An 18,247-nucleotide genomic window follows, 5' to 3' on the forward strand; every position below is an offset into this window, starting at 1 on the left:
CAAAAACTTACCAGACATCTCAACTCATCTGATAAAAAGAGTGAATAGTGTGGTCTCTTGTTAGTCATCTGCTCAAAAATTTTCTCCCTTTTCAGTAACCTGGAGGACAGGCTTTCCAACCGGACATTATTCTTGAATACTGCCCAGGAGTCTACTTCTAGGCAGTGCAAGTACAACTTGTGCCTTAAAACATGCATCTCGCTTCACAGGCTTCAAAGTAGAGAACAGGAGGGATGTTAAAGTGTACATAGGAGAATTTTACGTTATTTCACTGTTTTGTTTGGTTTTTGCTTTTGAAGGTTTGAGAAAAACTTTCTGCAGCAGGAAAACAGGTGAATATCAGATTCAAGAGATGTCTCTGAATAATTTAGAAAGTGTTTAAAATTTACAGGATCAGTCATTTATTTTAGAAGCTTATTTGCATCAATTCAGAAACCAATGCAATTTTGTTCCCTATATATTCATTACCATAGACTTTCCTCTCATTACAGATGAATGAATTTCAAAATACTGTTTCACAAAGCAACACTTCCAACAAAAATTACAATAAACAAAAATTTTAGCCTATGGTATAATTCTAAGATTACTTCCTGTACATACAACTGCAGGCAGAAAGCTCTGATTTCAGAAAAGGGATAAAATATTCAGCAAAAGTTTGGTAAGCCACAATTGCTCTGGTTAGTATTTTTTTTCAATAGGTCAAAGTACTGAAGGGATACAGGGTTCATGTCAAAATCTAGACATGAATTCCCTGTATGATTAGGTTGGTGTTTTCATAGAAAAAAACCACTACTTCAGTAAAAAAGTAAGCCTGCACAAAATGCATAAAACAAGCAAAAGAAGCCCAGAACTAAGCAGCGTTCTTTTACTACTAGAAAAATATTTTGGGGATAAAGGAACAGCTAGTGAATTTATATGCTTTTTCTAGGGTAGTTTCATTGTTAAAAGCTAGGAAGTCTGTTAAAGGTCTTCAAGAAAGGAAACAGAAATCTTCTAATACTGCAGTTACAGCAGAGAACACCTGCAGTCAAGTATAACAAAATTTGCTGACCCCTTCATAACTCAAGAGAAAACATTAAGAGGATAACAATCTTAACTCAATATAAAGAAACACTTCTCTTTCCAAGCGCTACATTTAAGTCCAGAAAGGATTCATTTTTACACTACAACAAACTACTGACAAAGCACAGGCCCAGAAGCATTAGTGTTGAGAACTGCCTTTCACTGCCAGTACAATTTTTTTCCTTACTGGAGAACTATATAAGAAACAATTTCTCTGTAGACTGAGAGATTTTATACAATTTCATAGGCACTTCCGGGGAAAAAGCCTGACTTCATAAACAAACGTAGTTAACACTGCAAGCTGGATGCCATTAAATTACTATTTTCCACAGCAAAGTTATTACAGCATCACTTCCTCTTTCAGCCAAAACAGAGGCAGAGCTTTCTCTTTCAAGCTCTGTATAGTTTTAATGACGCTTGGCTTTCTTGATGTTTTACATAAAATAGGTAGAAACAGCACGGAAAAATGTAAACTGTCAATAAACAATATTTCTCTTAGAAAGCAGCCGAGTCCTAAGCAGTGGTTAAGGAACTATCTGTTATTGGGGGCCATTACAGAATACAGAGTAATACCAGTAAAAAAGGCACATAATTTACAAATTGCTATCTTCACTATAGCCTAGCAGCAGGCAGCTCACCAGAAACTAACAGTTCTCATCAGTCGTTTTTACCTTCAGAAAAGCAACTCAAAAGTTTAGTTGGCTGTATATTCTATTTCTGCAAAGACAGAGGCTTGAAGCATAAGCTAAGAAAGCATGATGCTAAGTAAAAATCATTCCCTCATGATTACCTTATGAACTAAAGATAACCAAATTTAACAAATCTTGTATATAGGCAGTATTTTCCCTTTTCCAAAACCTGAATAAGCTTAGGTACAAAAGCTTACCAGGTCTAGCTATTAGACTGACTTGAACATATTACACTTACAATCCAAAAACTAAGTTTATGAGTTCTTAAAACACTTTTAAGATACGTATTTCCTTAAACAGATCAACCATAAAGGGAACCTTCAGAGGATCTATTTACAGCTCTGTACTCTATATACTAGTAAATAGAAGAAAGTAAGAATATAAGTGACACTGGAAATTCCCAACGTCAAAGTCCCTAATAGGAATGGATTTTGGGAAGTGACTGCAGCAATAGGTTACAAATGAACAGCGCTGCTTATTACCGTTTCCTGCAACTTCCACTTTGGATAAAGTCTCCCATTAACACACCTTCACTCTCCCAACCTACTCCAGATACTTGAACTTCATGAAAAGAAACACAGAGGACTCCATTCACCTAAAAGACTTAGCATTTAATACCATCATATTAGTATCACAATTCTTTCCTAGTATCAATAACATAAAATCAGTTTTTATATGTTCCATTCTGTGCTTTTTAGAAGCAAGCATTGCAGCTACTTTTCAAAAGCAATTTTGAACATCAACATTCTAAACTTCAAAATTTTAAAACTACATACGCAAGTCATATCCTTTACTGCAATTCTATGATCACATACTTCCCAATTTCTTTTTGATTATAGATCCTCACAGCAGAGTAACAAAATAAAAAAAAAGAAGAAAATAATGGTTATATAACTGATCCAGCAAAAACTCACTTCAGAAACATCGCCAAATATACTGAGTAAATATAAAGTTACTTTCTACATAAAATTCCTAAACTTTTAAAGCCAACTTAAAATTAATCCCCCTCAACTGAAGGTACTAATACTAGTGAGACTTGGAAGAAAACTTTTAACACAATTAGAAAACCACAGAAATCTGCTTTTTCTATCTTTTTTTTCCTCCTGAATCCAGAGAAAAGCATCTAAGAGGTGAATGGTCCTGAAAGCAATTGTATGTATCTTAAAAAACAAACAAATCACCAAACCAAACTCCTTTAGAGCCATCCAAACAGTCAACATTCAAGGAAGGGGAGTGAATCGCCTCTTTTACACTTCGATATTGGGGGTGGGAGGGCGGTGTTCAAAGCATGTTTCCTGGAGAGCCTACTCTGATTTGTGATCACAGCCTTCTCTCATCCAAGCTTTGACCGTACAGCTACAGTGAGGAAACGGTTTTCGTAGTAATGAATAATTACTTTAGCATTAACAGCAGTTAACACTACCTAAATAGGTAGAATCTATTCCAACTTCTTCCTCAACCCTTCACTATGCTTCATTACTCTCAGACTTCCCTCTTTCCACCTACTGCAATTTTGTCTTTCCAGTGCAGGCTGCACAGGCAGCTTCCACTTTCTTGAACCTGCCCTAACGCCCCGTTTATCTCTGAGTGCTGGTCAATGATCACACTAATTTAATCAGCAGTTAGTCTCTTGTCCTCCTCTACTGTGAAGGTTGCTGAGACAGGAAAGAAAAGCTAACTCTGTTTCCAGCTGTTCACTGTCCCTTTGCCATGAGGACCCTGAACTGCAGGAACCACTGGAAACAAAGCAAGTCAATGCTTGATGACAAAAGCTCCCACCACTACTTGGATAAAACTAGGAAATCGTCATTTAAAACATTCCATTCAGCCTCTAGTAGCAGTAGGATTTCGAATCTTAGAACTGTATTACAGTCAATAAGAGTGATCACTTACAGTAGTCTTAATTGCCAATTAAAAAAAATGCAAAAGAAACATATTCACAAAAGTTCAGTTATATTTTGGAATTTAAATCCCACAAGTTATCAACAAATTTCACGAAAATAGCCTACATAGCACAAATCCAGCAGAAGATTTTATGCTGTGATTAATGATCTCCATCTTTTTTAAACAATTCAGTAAGATCATTGCAAGAAGCAAACATACATTTTCAAAGTGTCTTAAACGTAGCAAAATACTCAGTAATTTCCTCACAATAAGAAACAACTGAGTAGAGGTGGCTTAACTGAACTTTTTTTTGCAAAATTCTACTATGTGTCTTATTAAGTCATTCCGCTCCATATATTTAAGTAGAAAGAAACACCCTTTTCCCTTTTTTTCCAAAGGTTGCATCTTGCAATTTTTACTCCTAAATATGTATCTCCCTTACAGCATTCCCAAAGCTACGTTACCTATCTGACCTATTTGTTTATTTCCTGTACGCCAATATTACCTCATTTCTGCATTTAAAAAGACCTACAAGGACCATCTATGCTCTCAGCCTCTCCATCCTCAAGCATGAGAACCCTCAAATTTTTGTACTTCCCTTTTTTCTTTAACGGAAACACTTTTCCACATCTACAAGGCCCTTCATAGTCCTAGTCCCTGTAAACAATGCTAGCTTTAAGTCCCTATTTGTTACTGTTAAGGAACTTCACACTTGAGTTGCTCTCATAAGACCCCCTAATCTCTTCAAACTCCACACTTGCCCACAGCAGCTGACCTAGAAATAAGAGATGCACTGAGGGGGGTGGCTGTTCATTATGTTTTAAACAGTTGCATAGAGACAATGTCCCCATGCACAAGGACCCGAAAGCAAGAACAAAGTTACTCCAGTTTTTTGATATGCTCGATGTACAAGTGCTCTTTGGAAAGCGGGGATGTGACAAAAACTTTCAAGTACTCTACCGTGTTTAGTCCAAGGTACACTTGGAAGTCTCTCTCCAAAGAAATGATCATCTCTGTATGTAGACTCTTCACGCAGAAACCATGCAGTAAGCAACTTCGAAAAATGCTTTGTTTGCACTGTATCAGTACAGGGGGCTTACCCATAACACACACTTTAAAACCTTAATTGACAGCAATTTAATTTCTTACCATGGATTACAGTTCTACAAACACAAAAGATTCTACCATGAGTATTACAAAAATAAGCTGTAACAACAAAATACCTTTATACAGGTACCAAAGGTATTTGCAGAGGGAGGTTCTACCATTTTTTTGAGTTATTAATTTTCAATCAATTTAATTATAGCTCTTACATTTTATACATGTACACTTTAAATGACATTTAGCCAGTTGTCTTTACCACAAAAAAGTCAAAACTAAGTGAACCAGTCATGACTAAAGGAGCCCCAACTATCAGTATGCTACATCAGTCAATCTTCCTGTTTCTCTTCAGAGCAAAAATCACTAAGAAATATATAGGGGCGGCGTTTTAAACACTGACTGGAAAGGCAGAGACCAGGTTAAATCGGCTTTACGTTCAGTAGCAATACACCAGATTTTTGTTCTGTTTTGTTTTCTAAGGGATGAAAGAAAAAGAGATTGATTGTGTGGGACTTTAATGCAGTTTGGGGAAATAAATACTGGAAATTTTTTAATGAGGTTTGTTTTGTTAAGTTCAGCTAGTTCATAGGAAGGCAATAACACCTTTGTACCATTTCCAAATCAAGCACCACTGATTTTAAAACAATGAAATGCACAGCAATTACCAAAAAAAACCCCAAACTTTCTTTTTCCCCTCAAAAGACTGTAAAAAGAAAAGAAAACTACAGTAGCATTAAACTCTTCAGTCATATTAGGACTTCAGTGGAAAATTTTAGAGTTTTTAAAATTTTTTTTCTTTTTTCCATTGTTATGTCTGTAATTACAAAACTAAGGAAACGCTGTACCAATAACTGTATCTTAGTGTAATTCAATAGACAAAGAATATAGTAAATTATTAATTATGACTTTTGCATAATATCCAAATGTCCGTAATACCATAGCACTTCACCTATATTCTAACACCTACCTTCAAATCATACTGACAGAAAGATCCAGTAACTCAAATTTGATGTCCTCCTGCTCAGCTTTGGTTTACTACATGCAATACACAGGATTTAACATAACTTTGGTTGTTTTGAATACATTTTAAAAAGCAGAAACCGGGGCCAAACTAACCTTACTAACAGCACCAAAAAAAAAAAATTATTTCCATTAAATAGTACAAATTTTCATATTTTAAAATTAGTATCTTCCCTCAGACTGTTGAGGACTACTTCCTTCTCCCAGTCTATTAACATATGATGTGCAAAGGACCACTTTCAGATCAGAATAAAGGAAATTTTCCACTGTGTTAACACCTTGGCGAAGGAGAAGGTACAGTGGGTTAGCGTTCCTTCCACTTACAAAACTACAAATAATTCGTTTTCCTTTATTGTTACTGTATACACTCACACTTCATTCCCCCACTATTAAATCCAGCTGGACTCAGTGAGAACTTTAGAACGTCCTTCCTATCTTAAAAACAATTCCAACACACTAATAAGCAAGTACACTCCCCATATAGAGCCTCATCCCCCAGCTGCTTTCACATATGCCTAACTCCATTAAATGTAGCTCCACTGAGGCAGAAAGAAATACTGATTACAGCAAAACTAAGCAGAATTGCAAGAGCATATAGGACAAGTATCTTTGGACAGGTGAACGGGAAATAAGAGAGGACACCTCTGTGTCCTGAAAAGTAGCAAAGAATAGCAGCCTACTGGCCTGGCACATGCATTAAATTCTGAGATTACCATACTTTCAAGTGTGATCAGATATAATGAAAATCAGTGTACCAACAGAAGATGTCTGTTTTTATAACCATTCTACACAATAATATCACATTATCAGTGGTCTACAGAGCCTCTGTATTAATCCAAAGAAGGAAGAACAAATAGGAATGGTAAGAACTCTCGGATAGCATAAAGACATTTGTGGTGTGGAACTAGTATTTCCTAAAAGATTCTTACAGATATTTTATTTATTTTAACTATTGTAACAAGTTACAACTGCAGCAATAAATGTATCTGTACATCACAAGTTGTTAGCTTTATATAGAACAAAGAAGCCCTGATTTAAAGCTTTAATTTGATTTAATTTTCAAGTTCTCTACTTGAATACTTCACTTTATAACTTGATACAGAGACCAAATACAGTACTTACAAAACAGAAAACACACTTTCAAATTCAGTCAGTAACAGCGGTTCTAAACTGCAACTGTTACCATTTTTTATTAAAAGGAAAATCCTACTCTTTCCTCTTTCTAGGAAGAAAGGACAGAAAATAACATCAGTTACAAAATTTCCGGGATATTACTACTGTCTATAATATCCTGTAAAAACACAAGAGGCTGACTTGACTGTGAACATTATTCTCTAAGCTCCTGCCAAGAAAGGCTCTAGTAAGTGCTACCTTTGATTATCACTTTCTGATTGTTAAGAGTTCTATGCAGCAACTAAATACGAAGCTTTTTTCATTTCTTATGGGGTTTAGTCTATGAAGCACGTAACTACACAGTATAGCACCAAAACACACAGTTGTTAAAGTCTCTAAACTAGCTAGTATTTATTATTAGTGAAAAAATTCAGAATATTATTTCATGTTATCAAATGTTGCAGTATGTCTAAAGTATTAAATTTAAAAAAAAAAAAGAGAAGTTTATGCCATCTTTCTAGTTATAAGAAAAACTATCATACCTGTAAAATTAGGAAATTAATAGGTGTTACAATGCCTAAATTATTGCTTCCAATGAAACTTGCACTTCAGTTTTCCTACAGTCTTTCAAGCACGGTACAAAGCACGTTTAGTGTAACACTCTCATCGCTCAGGTGATAATGGTTAAATTTTAATATTTATGAGATACTAGTAATTGCTTAAATAAAGGTTAAAGATAACTCACCACCATCCCTCTCTCTAACTCTGTGAGTATGCACACTTTTTGCTTTACTGTGCCCTGTGTTGTCACCGTATTTGTTTTCAGGGCTATCAGAGCGCCGCAACATTTTATTCGGTGGCGAAGGATCTGTGGTGTCTCGCATCTTGTCATGACGGTGATCAGCACCACCGGGGTGACTCTTTGATGAGTACTTAAGAGCCTGTAACAGATCACAAGAGAACAGGCATTTACATTAAATACAAAGTTACAAAACTGATTATTAAAATATTATTTCTAAATTTTAGATCTCTAAAACATTTTTTAAAGTTAATTAATTTTCATTTCCTATTTAAACAACCAGCATTAGTCTTTCTAATTTTAATTACCTACATTAAAGCAACAAGTTCTCTAATTAGAACTCAAGTCATTTTCTCCCACTATTACATCCAACGTAATACTTGCTGTTAAGAAAAACCTAATTTCTCGATCTTTACACAGTACTTTTACTTTTCATTTTCAGCAGTAAACAGGCCACGGTACTTCTACACTTTTGGAAGAAGCACAGGTCTCCACCTGGTATTAAGAATATAAACGGAAAGTTACAATTAATCACTGTAAACTTTGAATATGTCCTCCATACCTTAGTGAAGGCCACTCAGTTTACCGCTACCTTGAACTTCTGCAAGATTTTTTACTACTAGCAACACTGTAACAGATGTAATAAGAAAAAACCCTAGAATTCTGCGGGCCCAGAACACCTAATGTGACAATTCACTTTGAAGTATTTACCAAAAATTACGCTTTTGACCAGCTTGAATTCATAGTGTGAGCTTGTGAGTGGCAAATGTTTACATTTATATGAACTGTCACTGACAGCTGCTTTAGACTGTCAGATTACACTTCACAGTGACAGAAATACACAGAAATGTAATAGAACAGTTAAATTCTGTGCCCTAAGGAGAGCAATATGACAATATACAGCACTCCCTAGATTCACACCTTGAGAACCGTTTTTTCCAGCAGACACAGGAGAGGAATACAGTATTCGCCTTACAGAAACTGAGGTTATTGTCAGCGGCTTAAAGATTTGATGGTTTCTGAACATGCCTAGCAGCTGGCAACTGCAGAAATTAAGCCTTACTGGCAACCCCAGTTATCCAGGGTCTAAAACCATGCCCTGCTCAGGTTACAGTCCACAGCAGCAGTTTTGGGGAGAAGAAAGGACTTGGGGAGGGGAGTGGGGGAAGAACAAGATGCCTTTTGTTTTTAAAAGGAAAACACTCACCTCCCCCTGGATCTCCGCTCCACTGCAAGTGACCCCGGCTCGCTCTCCCGCCCCTCGTACCGTACCCTCCCCGACTCCTAGGCCCAAGCCCTACACGGGTCGCAGTAGGCCTCGCCTCCTCGCCCCGGCCCCGCAGGCCCCAGGAGAACGCCGGAGCACCATTCCCTCCGCGCGCCGCCGCCACCCCCCGCTCCGCTCCCCCCCGGGCCCGAAACGGCGCTGAGGGACGGGACCGAGGCGTCTGTTGCACCGCGGCCTGCGCCGGCGGCCGAAGCCTCCGCTGGAGTAGCTCCCCCCCCTTCCCCTCTCCTGCTCCTCCTCCCGGGCCTAGCGGCCGGCGCTTGAGGTACCTGGTAGGGCTGCGAGTCCCCCCTGCGGTCGTGACAGCTAGAGAAAGCGAGAGAAAGAGAGAGACGTTAGCGAACGACCGTTACCGGCCGCCGGGGAAGGGGGCCCGAACATGGCGGAGGGGAGGGGGAGAGCCCGCGGGGCCAGGGGCCAGAGGAAGAGGAAGGGATTTACCCATCACTGAGTCTCTGCTGTTTCCTCGCATACATTACCATCAATGCCCGGCCTGTGTGTGAGAGTGTGAGGGGACCAGGAGGGGACGGCCGCGGCCGGGCCACAGGCGCCGAGGGGGGAGGAGGGGGAGGCAGCGCTCCGCCTCGCCGCCGACCGGGGGCAGGGAGGGGGGAAGGGAGGGAGGGGGCGGCTCGGGCAGCTCGGCTGAGAGCAGCGCTCACGGGCCCATCTCCTGCGCGCACAGCGAGAGGGGAGACGCCAGCAACTCGGCCCTGCGCGCGCTGAGACGCTCCGGGAGCACGGACTCCGCCGCCGTCGCCGCCGCCGCTGCTGCTGCCGCCGCGGCCGCCTCCTCCCCCCGCTGCGCCCGCCGCCGCCACCGCCGCCGCCGCTCCTCCAACTACATCCGGGAAACTCGGGAGACGCCGCGCTCGGTTAACGTCGGCTCTTTTCGGCTCTTTCCGACACGCTCCGTCCCCTCTGTCCCCTTTGCTCTCGGGCGACTCTGCCTTCGGGAAACATCGGCTGCCTTCGCCCAGCCAAACGCCCTTCAATCTCTCCCTTCGGCAAACATCGGCTCGTTCCGTAATTCTCCTCCCTCCCCCCTCCTCCTATCGGCCGGCCCGCCTCGTCTAACTCTCCCGAACGCTACCTGTCTTCGGAAAACATCGGTTATTTCCGTAGAGATGTTTTCACGCTCCCGTCAGGGTGGCGCCGCGCTCGGAAACGCTCGGCTATTTCCGTGACCCCTCACCCGGCGGCGCCGAGGCGCTGCCGGTCGGAGCAGTCGGTGACCGGGCGCGCCCGGCTTATTGGCCGAGGGGCCCCCGCCGCCTGGGGGGCCGCGCCGCGGGAGGGCGAGGCCGAGAGGGAGCCGGGCCACAGCGGGGCAGGCGGCTTTCTCGCTGGCGGCCGGCAGGGCGGGAACGCCAGGCAGGTGGGGGCAGTAGGGGGAATTGCGAGAGAAGCGGCGGGGCGGGGGGAGCGGCGCCCGGCCGCGAAATAGGAAAGGGAAGGTCTCCTCTTACCTACCCCCTCCTCCCCTTCCGCCTGGGGACTTGATGTATAGGCAGGAGCCATTTTGTGTATGGCTTGTCTTCTACGAGGAAGCGCTCGGCGGTGAAGAGGTTGTTAAGATGTCCCTGGGGAGGTGGCGGCCGCGTGGGTCAGGCCCGGCCCTGCCGCCCAGCCCCTGCGGCGGCGCCGGTTTTTCCCGACCCGCCATGGCGCGGCTCTGCTGCCGGCCCCTGAAGAAACGCCGCTAGGCTGTCGCAGCCCCGGCCGCTGAGGGAGCGAGGCGCTGGCGGCAGAACGGCCCGGGCGCGGTGAAGCCGCCGCCGGGGGTGGGCGGGAGGGGGTGCTGAGGGGGGGTGGGGGGGTGGGTGAGGGGCGCTAACGGCCGCCTCCGGCGACCACAGCTCGCCCGCGTAAGATTGTCGTCCCGGCGCCTGCGAGTAGCCAACAGCGCCAGGTCGGTTTGCTTCAGGTGGCCCCGAGCTCTTGGGAAGCGAATGCCTGGCGCTCGGTTTGCGAGGAAGATCTCCTTCGCCAGAGGCCGAGTGGGTGCCGCTGCTGGTGGTGACTGCTGAGCCTTCTCCTGGGGAAGGGTCGCTTGGTTATTTCTGACCAAACCCTCGAAGTCTGAGGTATAAGGCGTCATGTGTTCAGAATGGTATTGATATTCAAAAATGTAATAGAAGTTTTTTGATAACGGAGTTGAGCATTGCTGTGTGAGTATCAGGAGAGATCAGCCTTCACTAAAGGTATAGTGGAAATGCTGAATTTTGTCCCACTCCCTCCCTGAAAAGGGAAGAGATGTGGCACAACTCGGAACTAGCATGTTAACCTCAAACAGAGCATCTTTCCTCTTGGCTCTGTCTGTGCTAGAGTAGCATTCATGATAACTCTCTTATGGAATTTTTCTTTCTGATTTTGGTTGTTTTTTCTTAGAGTGCAGAAGGCCGTTGCTGAGAGGGGACTTCAAGGAGCAGTGGCAGAGCTCGGGGAGGGGAGTGGAGGATGACTCAGCAGGGAGCCGTTCTTCAAGGTTACAATAATGAACTAGTGAAATGCATTGAAGACTTGTGTATGCAAAAAGAAGAGCTGAACAAACAAATCCAACAAGCAGAAGAGGAAAAAAATAAACTCCAGCATGAAATCCAAATTCTGAATGAACAACTGGAGTGTGTATGTGAAAACCTGGCCCAAAAGGTAGCTTCACGGAATGAGCTTGATAAAATTCTTGCTGAAACTGAAGCTGCTTACATGAAGATTTTGGATAGTTCTAGAACTTTGCTTAATGTCCTGAAGAAGGAAGTGGGAAGCTTAAAGCATACGCCAGAACTGAAAACCAATGTAACGTGAAATGGTCAAATCTTTGGACTTCACAGTGCTAAAATTCCACTAGGTGAGAAATGTGGTTAGCCACAGAATCTTACAACAGTATAAGCAGAGAGGAATTTTTCTTCCAACCTTTCTGTATGTTTTATTACTATTTTTAAGTGCACTAGAAAATAGATGAAATAAAGTTGCTGTTTTGCTGTTAAAAAAAAAGCTGATTACTTAAATACTACATAACTATATTGTATATAGGTAGTTGAGGCAGATGTGAGGCTGTCACTTGTGACACGGTGATGCTTCAAGGCTATTCTGAACACAAGAAAAAAAATTCCGATTTTATCGTTTGGCTTCAGGTGGCTACCAGTGAATTCCTGTTTGATTGAAAACTAGTGGATGCAAGTAGATCAGATACTACTTCTTTTCACTTTACAAAGGCTAGGCTTTACTGTTAGGACCAAAGAGAAATCAACTATTTAGCTTCCTTTAGGAGTTTGGAGTTTGATGCATGCACAAAGTCAGCCCCTGTTTACAGTTGTCTCTTACTTACCTGGAATAATGGAGTGATAAGGTGAGAAATCATAACTAATGCAGGGAATGGAGGCTTAAGTTGTAAGACTGTATATGGTTCGTGCATCTTCTGAAGCTATGCTCAAAAGCCTTGTTCAGAAAGGAGACGCTATAGTGAAAGGCAGGTTTTGGTGCAAGTGCATGCCTTGGGTGTGCAGGACGCAACACTGCAGACAGCTACACCATATAAAGTCAGACTAACTAATCCACTTACGGATAAGGAAAAGATGATTGTATTTCAGTAGTGTCTAGAAGTCCCGAAAAGCCTGCTGGGGTTCAATCAAAAATACTAACAGCTAAATACAAGGCCAAAGAAAATAATCGTAGCTAAAAGCCAATAATAGAACTTCTGGAAACCTTATTTTTAGGGCCCTTTAGCTCTATACTGATGTATTAAATAATTGTAATAATATTGTAAAGAATAATGAACAACCTCAGATGGAGTGAAATAAATACAAATGAAAGATGAAAGTAGGAGATGAGATTAGAAGTAGTTTGCAACTGTCAGACGTTATTACAGATGAGATTACGATAGAACCTAGTTTAGAGATGAGGGAGGAGGTAACAGCATGGCAGAAATCTCTGTTTAATCCTGTTTTCTGTTTCTGGTAGTTACTAAACCTCTCTCGGTTCGTGTGTACATATGCATGCATTTTGCCCTGCTCATTCATGTGTTGTAGCAGTAACTTTATTTTTACGCCGCTTCTTGTAGTCAAATCTTCATTCCACATCAATTAACTAAATTGGAAGAGGTTAATCTCTTTACTTTATAACTGCGTTTCTCTCAGGTGCAAGTATAAAGGATATGTAGATGTGAACAGTTTCAGTAATAGTTCTTCACCAATAACACTAAGCAAATTTTATGTTCTGGTTACTGTGCTACATCAGGGATTAGTGTGACTGAGCTAATGAAGAGTTTACTTGTATAGCATTTCCACTGACTTCCCTCAAGTAATGGTGAGGTGGTGAAATTAGACAATCTCAGGAGTACTGCTGTTGTTGTTGTAGTAGTACTGCAGTATTCAGGACCGCTTTGTTTATACTGATGTGAAACACAAAAATGTGGCTATTTTTTAGAAGCAGAAAAGTGATTTGACTGGATGTTTCTTCACTTTCTTCCCTTAGTCTGATAGTAGTAACTAATTTACATAAAAACAGGAAGACTCAGGAAAAGGCATTAACTAAACAGCAAGGACTTTTTTGAGAGTTGCAAACTGCTGCTTCTTGTTACCTGAAAGGGAATTTGAAGCTATGTTAAAAAAATAATCGTGTCATAGAAAGCTCATTTATCGAGAACACTACAGTTAGTTTCTTGTGTTATCCATCTCAAACAATAATTAACAGGTTTGTTTGCCTTAGAATAATCATATATTATAAATAAAGCCTCTTCTTGCTCTCCTTAGGCTGTTAAAACTAAAGAAATTTTAAGAGAAGCCTTGTAAGTCTTTAAAGAAATCTACTTTACAACCGTTATTGCATCTAGGTGTAGCTATTACAGTGTCAAAACTAAAATACTGGAGATGTTTGAATTTTTTAAGTTACAAAGCTAAGGGAAAATTACTAACTGTTGGCTAGTATTTACACACACTGAGGCTTCCCAACTTTCTGATACAAAGTTGAAATATTATTCGATTTCCATTCAGTGATCCCAATCTGTAAAATTTCTGTTTGAATTCAAATTTACAAATGGAGATCAATAATATCATATCTCTAGGGCTTGCCTAGTTGTAGAATAACTCCCGAGTGTGGCAGCGATTGTGAAGTAAGTGCACCTGCAGAGTCGTTACTCAAAAATACTTCTTACCATTGTATTTTGTATTGACCCAAATGAACTTACAGTGTTCTTTTATTGAAACGGTAAACCTTTTTCACTGCTTTTTCAGGTAGTATAAATCTTGACATAAATAGCTTTTCTTAAATAGCTTCGGTTTGTTTAGAATAAAAGACATGCAAACTAAATTAATACACTGTATTGCTAGAACAGAAATGATAGTCTGCAGATTACAGCAGCTGTGGAGGACTACCCTGCAACAGAAAGTTATCCTGAAATAAGGCAGGTTATAAACTTAAAGCATCATACTTATTCCTGACTTAATTTTTATATTGATTTTATATGGCTCTCTGGGTTAGATCCAGTAATTTACTTGAGTGTTTCAGTCTAGGAGCATACATGACAGAAGTTCAGGTTACCAAATTGTAGTGCGTAAAGTGCTGTGTTGGGTGTCTTGTAGTTTATTTGGTATGTGAGGAGGCACAGTTTTGGAAACTCCTACTTGTGCTTGATTCAAAGCTCCAGTGAAACACATCTAGAGCACTGGTCAAATTTCCTAAATTTATGTTGTGGCGCCTCTACCTGGTTTCCAGATAACAGGGCATAACTGGAGGAGAGATGATTCCTGGCTTTTACAGTGATAAATATGTGCCTAGGACATACAACTCCTAATGATCAACAGGTTTTTCAGAACATTTGAGTGTTGACTCTGCCAGGTAAACTAAGTTTATTATGTATGATAAGAGTTTGGTGGTTACCAAAGAAACTGCTTGTGAGTGATACGTTGAAAGTAATTTTCTGTGTGGAGGTGGTTATATGAACCACTTGGTGAAGTCCCATATACAAGCAGTCACTCACTGTCCATAGCTGTCTCTGTGGAGATGCTAACCCTTCAGTTCAGGTACCTTCCCACATGCAATTTCTGCTAATCGCCGTACGGGAATGGAGGTGAGTGGATTGGGATGAGTGGAGAATAAAGTGAAAGTATGGATGTGGAGCCGTGGTTGGAGAAGACTGGAGCTTGAGGGCGTGTGATAGAGAGAGGTGGACTTCCTCTTAGTTTCTGTCTGCTTTCAGTGTGTTTGTACTGAGCTACTGCCTACGGTTCCTGCTACCCAACAAATTAAATTTTAGAAATCATCCGAGATTCACGAGAAGTCCAGACCTTCTCCCCACCTCTGTTAAGTCCACTGACAAGCTACAGAGGCAACCTATGATTTTGCTTCCTCTTTCCAGCCACACAAACTGGCATTCTTGGCTACACAGCGGCCAGTTCCAGCAGGAGGCTGTGGAATCTGCGCCTCCTGTTTGCTGGGTAACAGTGCTACCAGGCTCAGGCAGGCTGCATTGCCGTTGTTTCCTACTCTGGTAGCTCTCCTGTGAAGAGTAATCAGTAAAGTACTTGGACATTATAAAGAACTCTTAAGTCATGTCAGTATATTAGATGCACTCAGCATGCATGTCAGATTGACCTCCGAGATTTTAGGTGGAGGGATGGCAATTTTTTGGCTCTTCATGAATGCGAGAGATTTGTTTCCTTGGGCTAGGAGGTCTTCAGACTAGGAAGACTAGGCATCTTTGGACACCTGAAGATTTGTCCATGCAAACAATGAAGCAAGCTGTAATCTAAACCCGGGTGACTAGGTCTTGGATTGCAATTTCAGAATTAAGTACCTCAATTCCATCTAGCTCTTGTGGTATAAGTGTGTCTCGCTCCAGCTGGATGAAGTGGATTAAGCTAAATTGGAACAAGGTACTCTTAAGTCTGGAACAAGAACATTCAGAAGATTGTTAGCAAAAAGATCAAATGTCTACAGTTAATTCATTGTGTAGATGAGTCCTGCACAGAAGACCAGTATCTGTTACTCCTTAGATGATTTTGCTTGTTAGGAGAAATTTGAGCTAAAGGATTTAGCACCTGGCAGTTGCTGAAGCTGTATTGGAGATGGAGCTTTTGGTGAATTTATGGCAATTGCTGAAATTATGCTTCGCTTTGAGTAGACCCTGGCCTCTTGGATTTTTATGTAAGTAGTAGATAAAACAGTTCATTTTTTTTAAGTTTTTTTCCTCCTTTTCAATAATGAGTGAAGAAGTATCAACAGTTGCTTTAATACTGATTTGTTTGTGTGGTGGTGGTTGTTTTTTTAACAGATAGGTGGATGGACAGGTTTACCTAAAATTGGAGTGCTCATTTAGCCTTATTTTTTATGTATGTGTGTGTTTCTAAATATATAGAGAAATATGTGTTACCCAGGTATTGTATGTATCTTATTTTTTCTCTATTTGGGGAAGGACAGATTAACCCTTTGTTTAGTGTGTGCACCAATTGCTTTGTCAGTTGCTGTTGTGTTACTCTGCTTGTGGGGAGTTGAGCACTGTGTCCGCTTCTCAGATGACTGTTCTACACTTTTTTTTTAAACTGGGAATGGATCTCTTTTGTTCTTTGCCTCTTACTGCTTTATAAATCTGTCTTTAATTTGAGTTGCCGTAGTGTAGTCCTTGGTTGTTGTCTTCCTCAATTGATTTTCAGATGAAGTTTCATTCAGTATCTAGCTGTAAAAACCAGATGTGTGCAGGTGACACAACTTAATTCCGTATTAGCTGTTAATGAAACATGATGGAGAGGTTCGGGCTTGCAGAAAAGGGAGCTGTATATGTTATTTGGTTATCCATAGCTTTAGCTTATGGGATTTGTGTGAAAAATAGTTCAGTGTTGTAGTTTGATTTTACAAACATATGTTAGAAGAAGTGAGGCTAATAAAACACTTCATTTTGTAGTGGTTTCAAAAGTAGTTTAACAAGATCATGTGGGGTGGAACAATCTGCTTTTTTTTTGTTTATTTGTGCAAGACTAGACTATAGATATGCTGCAGTAACCACTACAGTAAATTTGTAAATTTTATTATAAACTTGAATATCTTATTTAGCAGTGACATTGCAAATAATGGCGTCAAATCTTTGCCTTTTGATTGTGAGCCTGTTGCTTGCTATGTCATTCAAAGCTGATTGTATTTATAAGTATGCCTGATTCGAACGTCATAAATGGGAAAATGTTACTCTTGGAACAGATTTCATCTGTACTGGAGGAATACGGGCACCTGTAGACAGAGATCACATTCAAGAAAAGGCATTTGAGAAAAGTCATATCGGTCTCCCTCTGGAGATGGGATTGATTGTGATTCCACTGATGGTGGTACGAGCTTCAGTTTTGCTCGCACCTCGCTTCAGGCATATGAAGTTACGTGAGATGGCTTCTCTCTGCTTACTGCTGCTCATGTTTGATAGAACATGTGCACTTGGCCCTGAAGGATTTATAACGATGTTGAGTGTTCTTATTATCTTTTGGGATGCAGACATACAGCTTCCTGCAGCGGCCAGCCTAAATCAAGAAGACACAAGTGTTAGGTAGAGGGTAGAACAAAGTAAGAGGCTGAACAATTTTTAACACTTAGTTTTAAATGTTTTTCAAAGTACGATACCGAATAGACTGGTCATGGAGCATTTTAAAATTAAGTCTCCATGGGTGTTATTTTCTGAGCTTCATGCACATGTTATCATGTTCAAGGGAGAGCTCTTGTAATGAGCTTGAGGTTTTTCATTGATATGTGGTATATGGGAACACTTTTAAAAAATTGTCACCATCATAGTCCGTGACTGATCTATAACTTTTTTTTTTAAAACCACTCATAGTTTAGTTGAATGTAGTAAAAAATCACAATTTTTTTTCCTAAATGCTTTAAAATCTCCCTGTCTCTATTAAGAATTAGCTCAAATTGGTGTTTGTAGTATTCTCTTTTTGCTGTTATGTGATAATTAACAAGTCAGTACAACTTAGAGACCCATTCTGATCAGGCATGCTCTGTCCCAGTTCCAGAGACAAAATCCTTTTTGTATTCGGCAAGCTTTATTTTTTTTTAAAGCCTCTTTTTTCTTATACCATAAGAACACTTTGAGTTGAAAATCAACATGACAGTTAGACGCTCGTGATGCATTTTTTTTTTTAATATATTCAGGGCTGAATCATATTGTCAGATGTTTGAAAACAAAAAATAGCAGTAATTCTTCATATGCTTATGCAGTTGTTTAATAACAAATTCTGCTGGAGATTTGCGCTGCTTACTGTCCAATAGTAAGTGGGATTACTTGCTGTAATTGATGAACCCGAGGTACTT

General features: G+C 40.8%; 2 protein-coding genes across 8 annotated transcripts in view; one reads left to right on the top strand and one right to left on the bottom strand.

The window, feature by feature from the left end:
* WAC (WW domain containing adaptor with coiled-coil) overlaps positions 1-10,151 on the bottom strand; it is a 65,963-nt gene extending 55,812 nt beyond the window's left edge. For 3 of the 5 annotated variants that reach the window (XM_086614862.1, XM_086614863.1, XM_086614860.1), the window contains exons 1-3: positions 9,398-9,515; positions 9,226-9,262; positions 7,615-7,810 (exon numbers count right to left, since the gene is read on the bottom strand). In XM_086614862.1, coding sequence (XP_086470988.1) covers positions 7,615-7,810; positions 9,226-9,262; positions 9,398-9,438 — 274 coding nt within the window. In that variant the 5' untranslated portion in view covers positions 9,439-9,515. Of the gene's footprint in view, positions 1-7,614; positions 7,811-8,875; positions 8,908-9,225; positions 9,263-9,397; positions 9,516-10,049 lie in introns of those variants that run through there. The other 2 variants (XM_086614861.1, XM_086614864.1) reach the window with 2 other exon arrangements.
* Positions 10,152-10,295: 144 nt separating this feature from the next.
* LOC104369951 (microtubule nucleation factor SSNA1) lies at positions 10,296-16,949 on the top strand. 3 transcript variants are annotated; one of them, XM_086614866.1, is made up of 3 exons: positions 10,296-10,334; positions 10,884-11,043; positions 11,348-16,949. In XM_086614866.1, exon 3 carries the CDS (start codon positions 11,417-11,419, stop codon positions 11,759-11,761), a length of 345 nt encoding a protein of 114 aa, XP_086470992.1. In that variant the 5' UTR covers positions 10,296-10,334; positions 10,884-11,043; positions 11,348-11,416; the 3' UTR covers positions 11,762-16,949. The 3 variants fall into 3 exon arrangements, with proteins under 3 accessions (XP_086470992.1, XP_086470993.1, XP_086470991.1); XM_086614865.1 differs by lacking the exon at positions 10,296-10,334 and adding an exon at positions 10,485-10,524; XM_086614867.1 differs by lacking the exon at positions 10,884-11,043.
* Positions 16,950-18,247: the final 1,298 nt, after the last annotated feature.

This window comes from Tauraco erythrolophus, chromosome 7 (assembly GCF_009769465.1).
Source record: "Tauraco erythrolophus isolate bTauEry1 chromosome 7, bTauEry1.pri, whole genome shotgun sequence".
Lineage (NCBI taxonomy): Eukaryota > Metazoa > Chordata > Aves > Musophagiformes > Musophagidae > Tauraco > Tauraco erythrolophus.

Excerpts from the sequence above, each read along its gene's own strand:
- LOC104369951 (XM_086614866.1), top strand. The coding sequence starts at position 11,417 with ATGACTCAGCAGGGAGCCGTTCTTCAAGGTTACAATAATGAACTAGTG.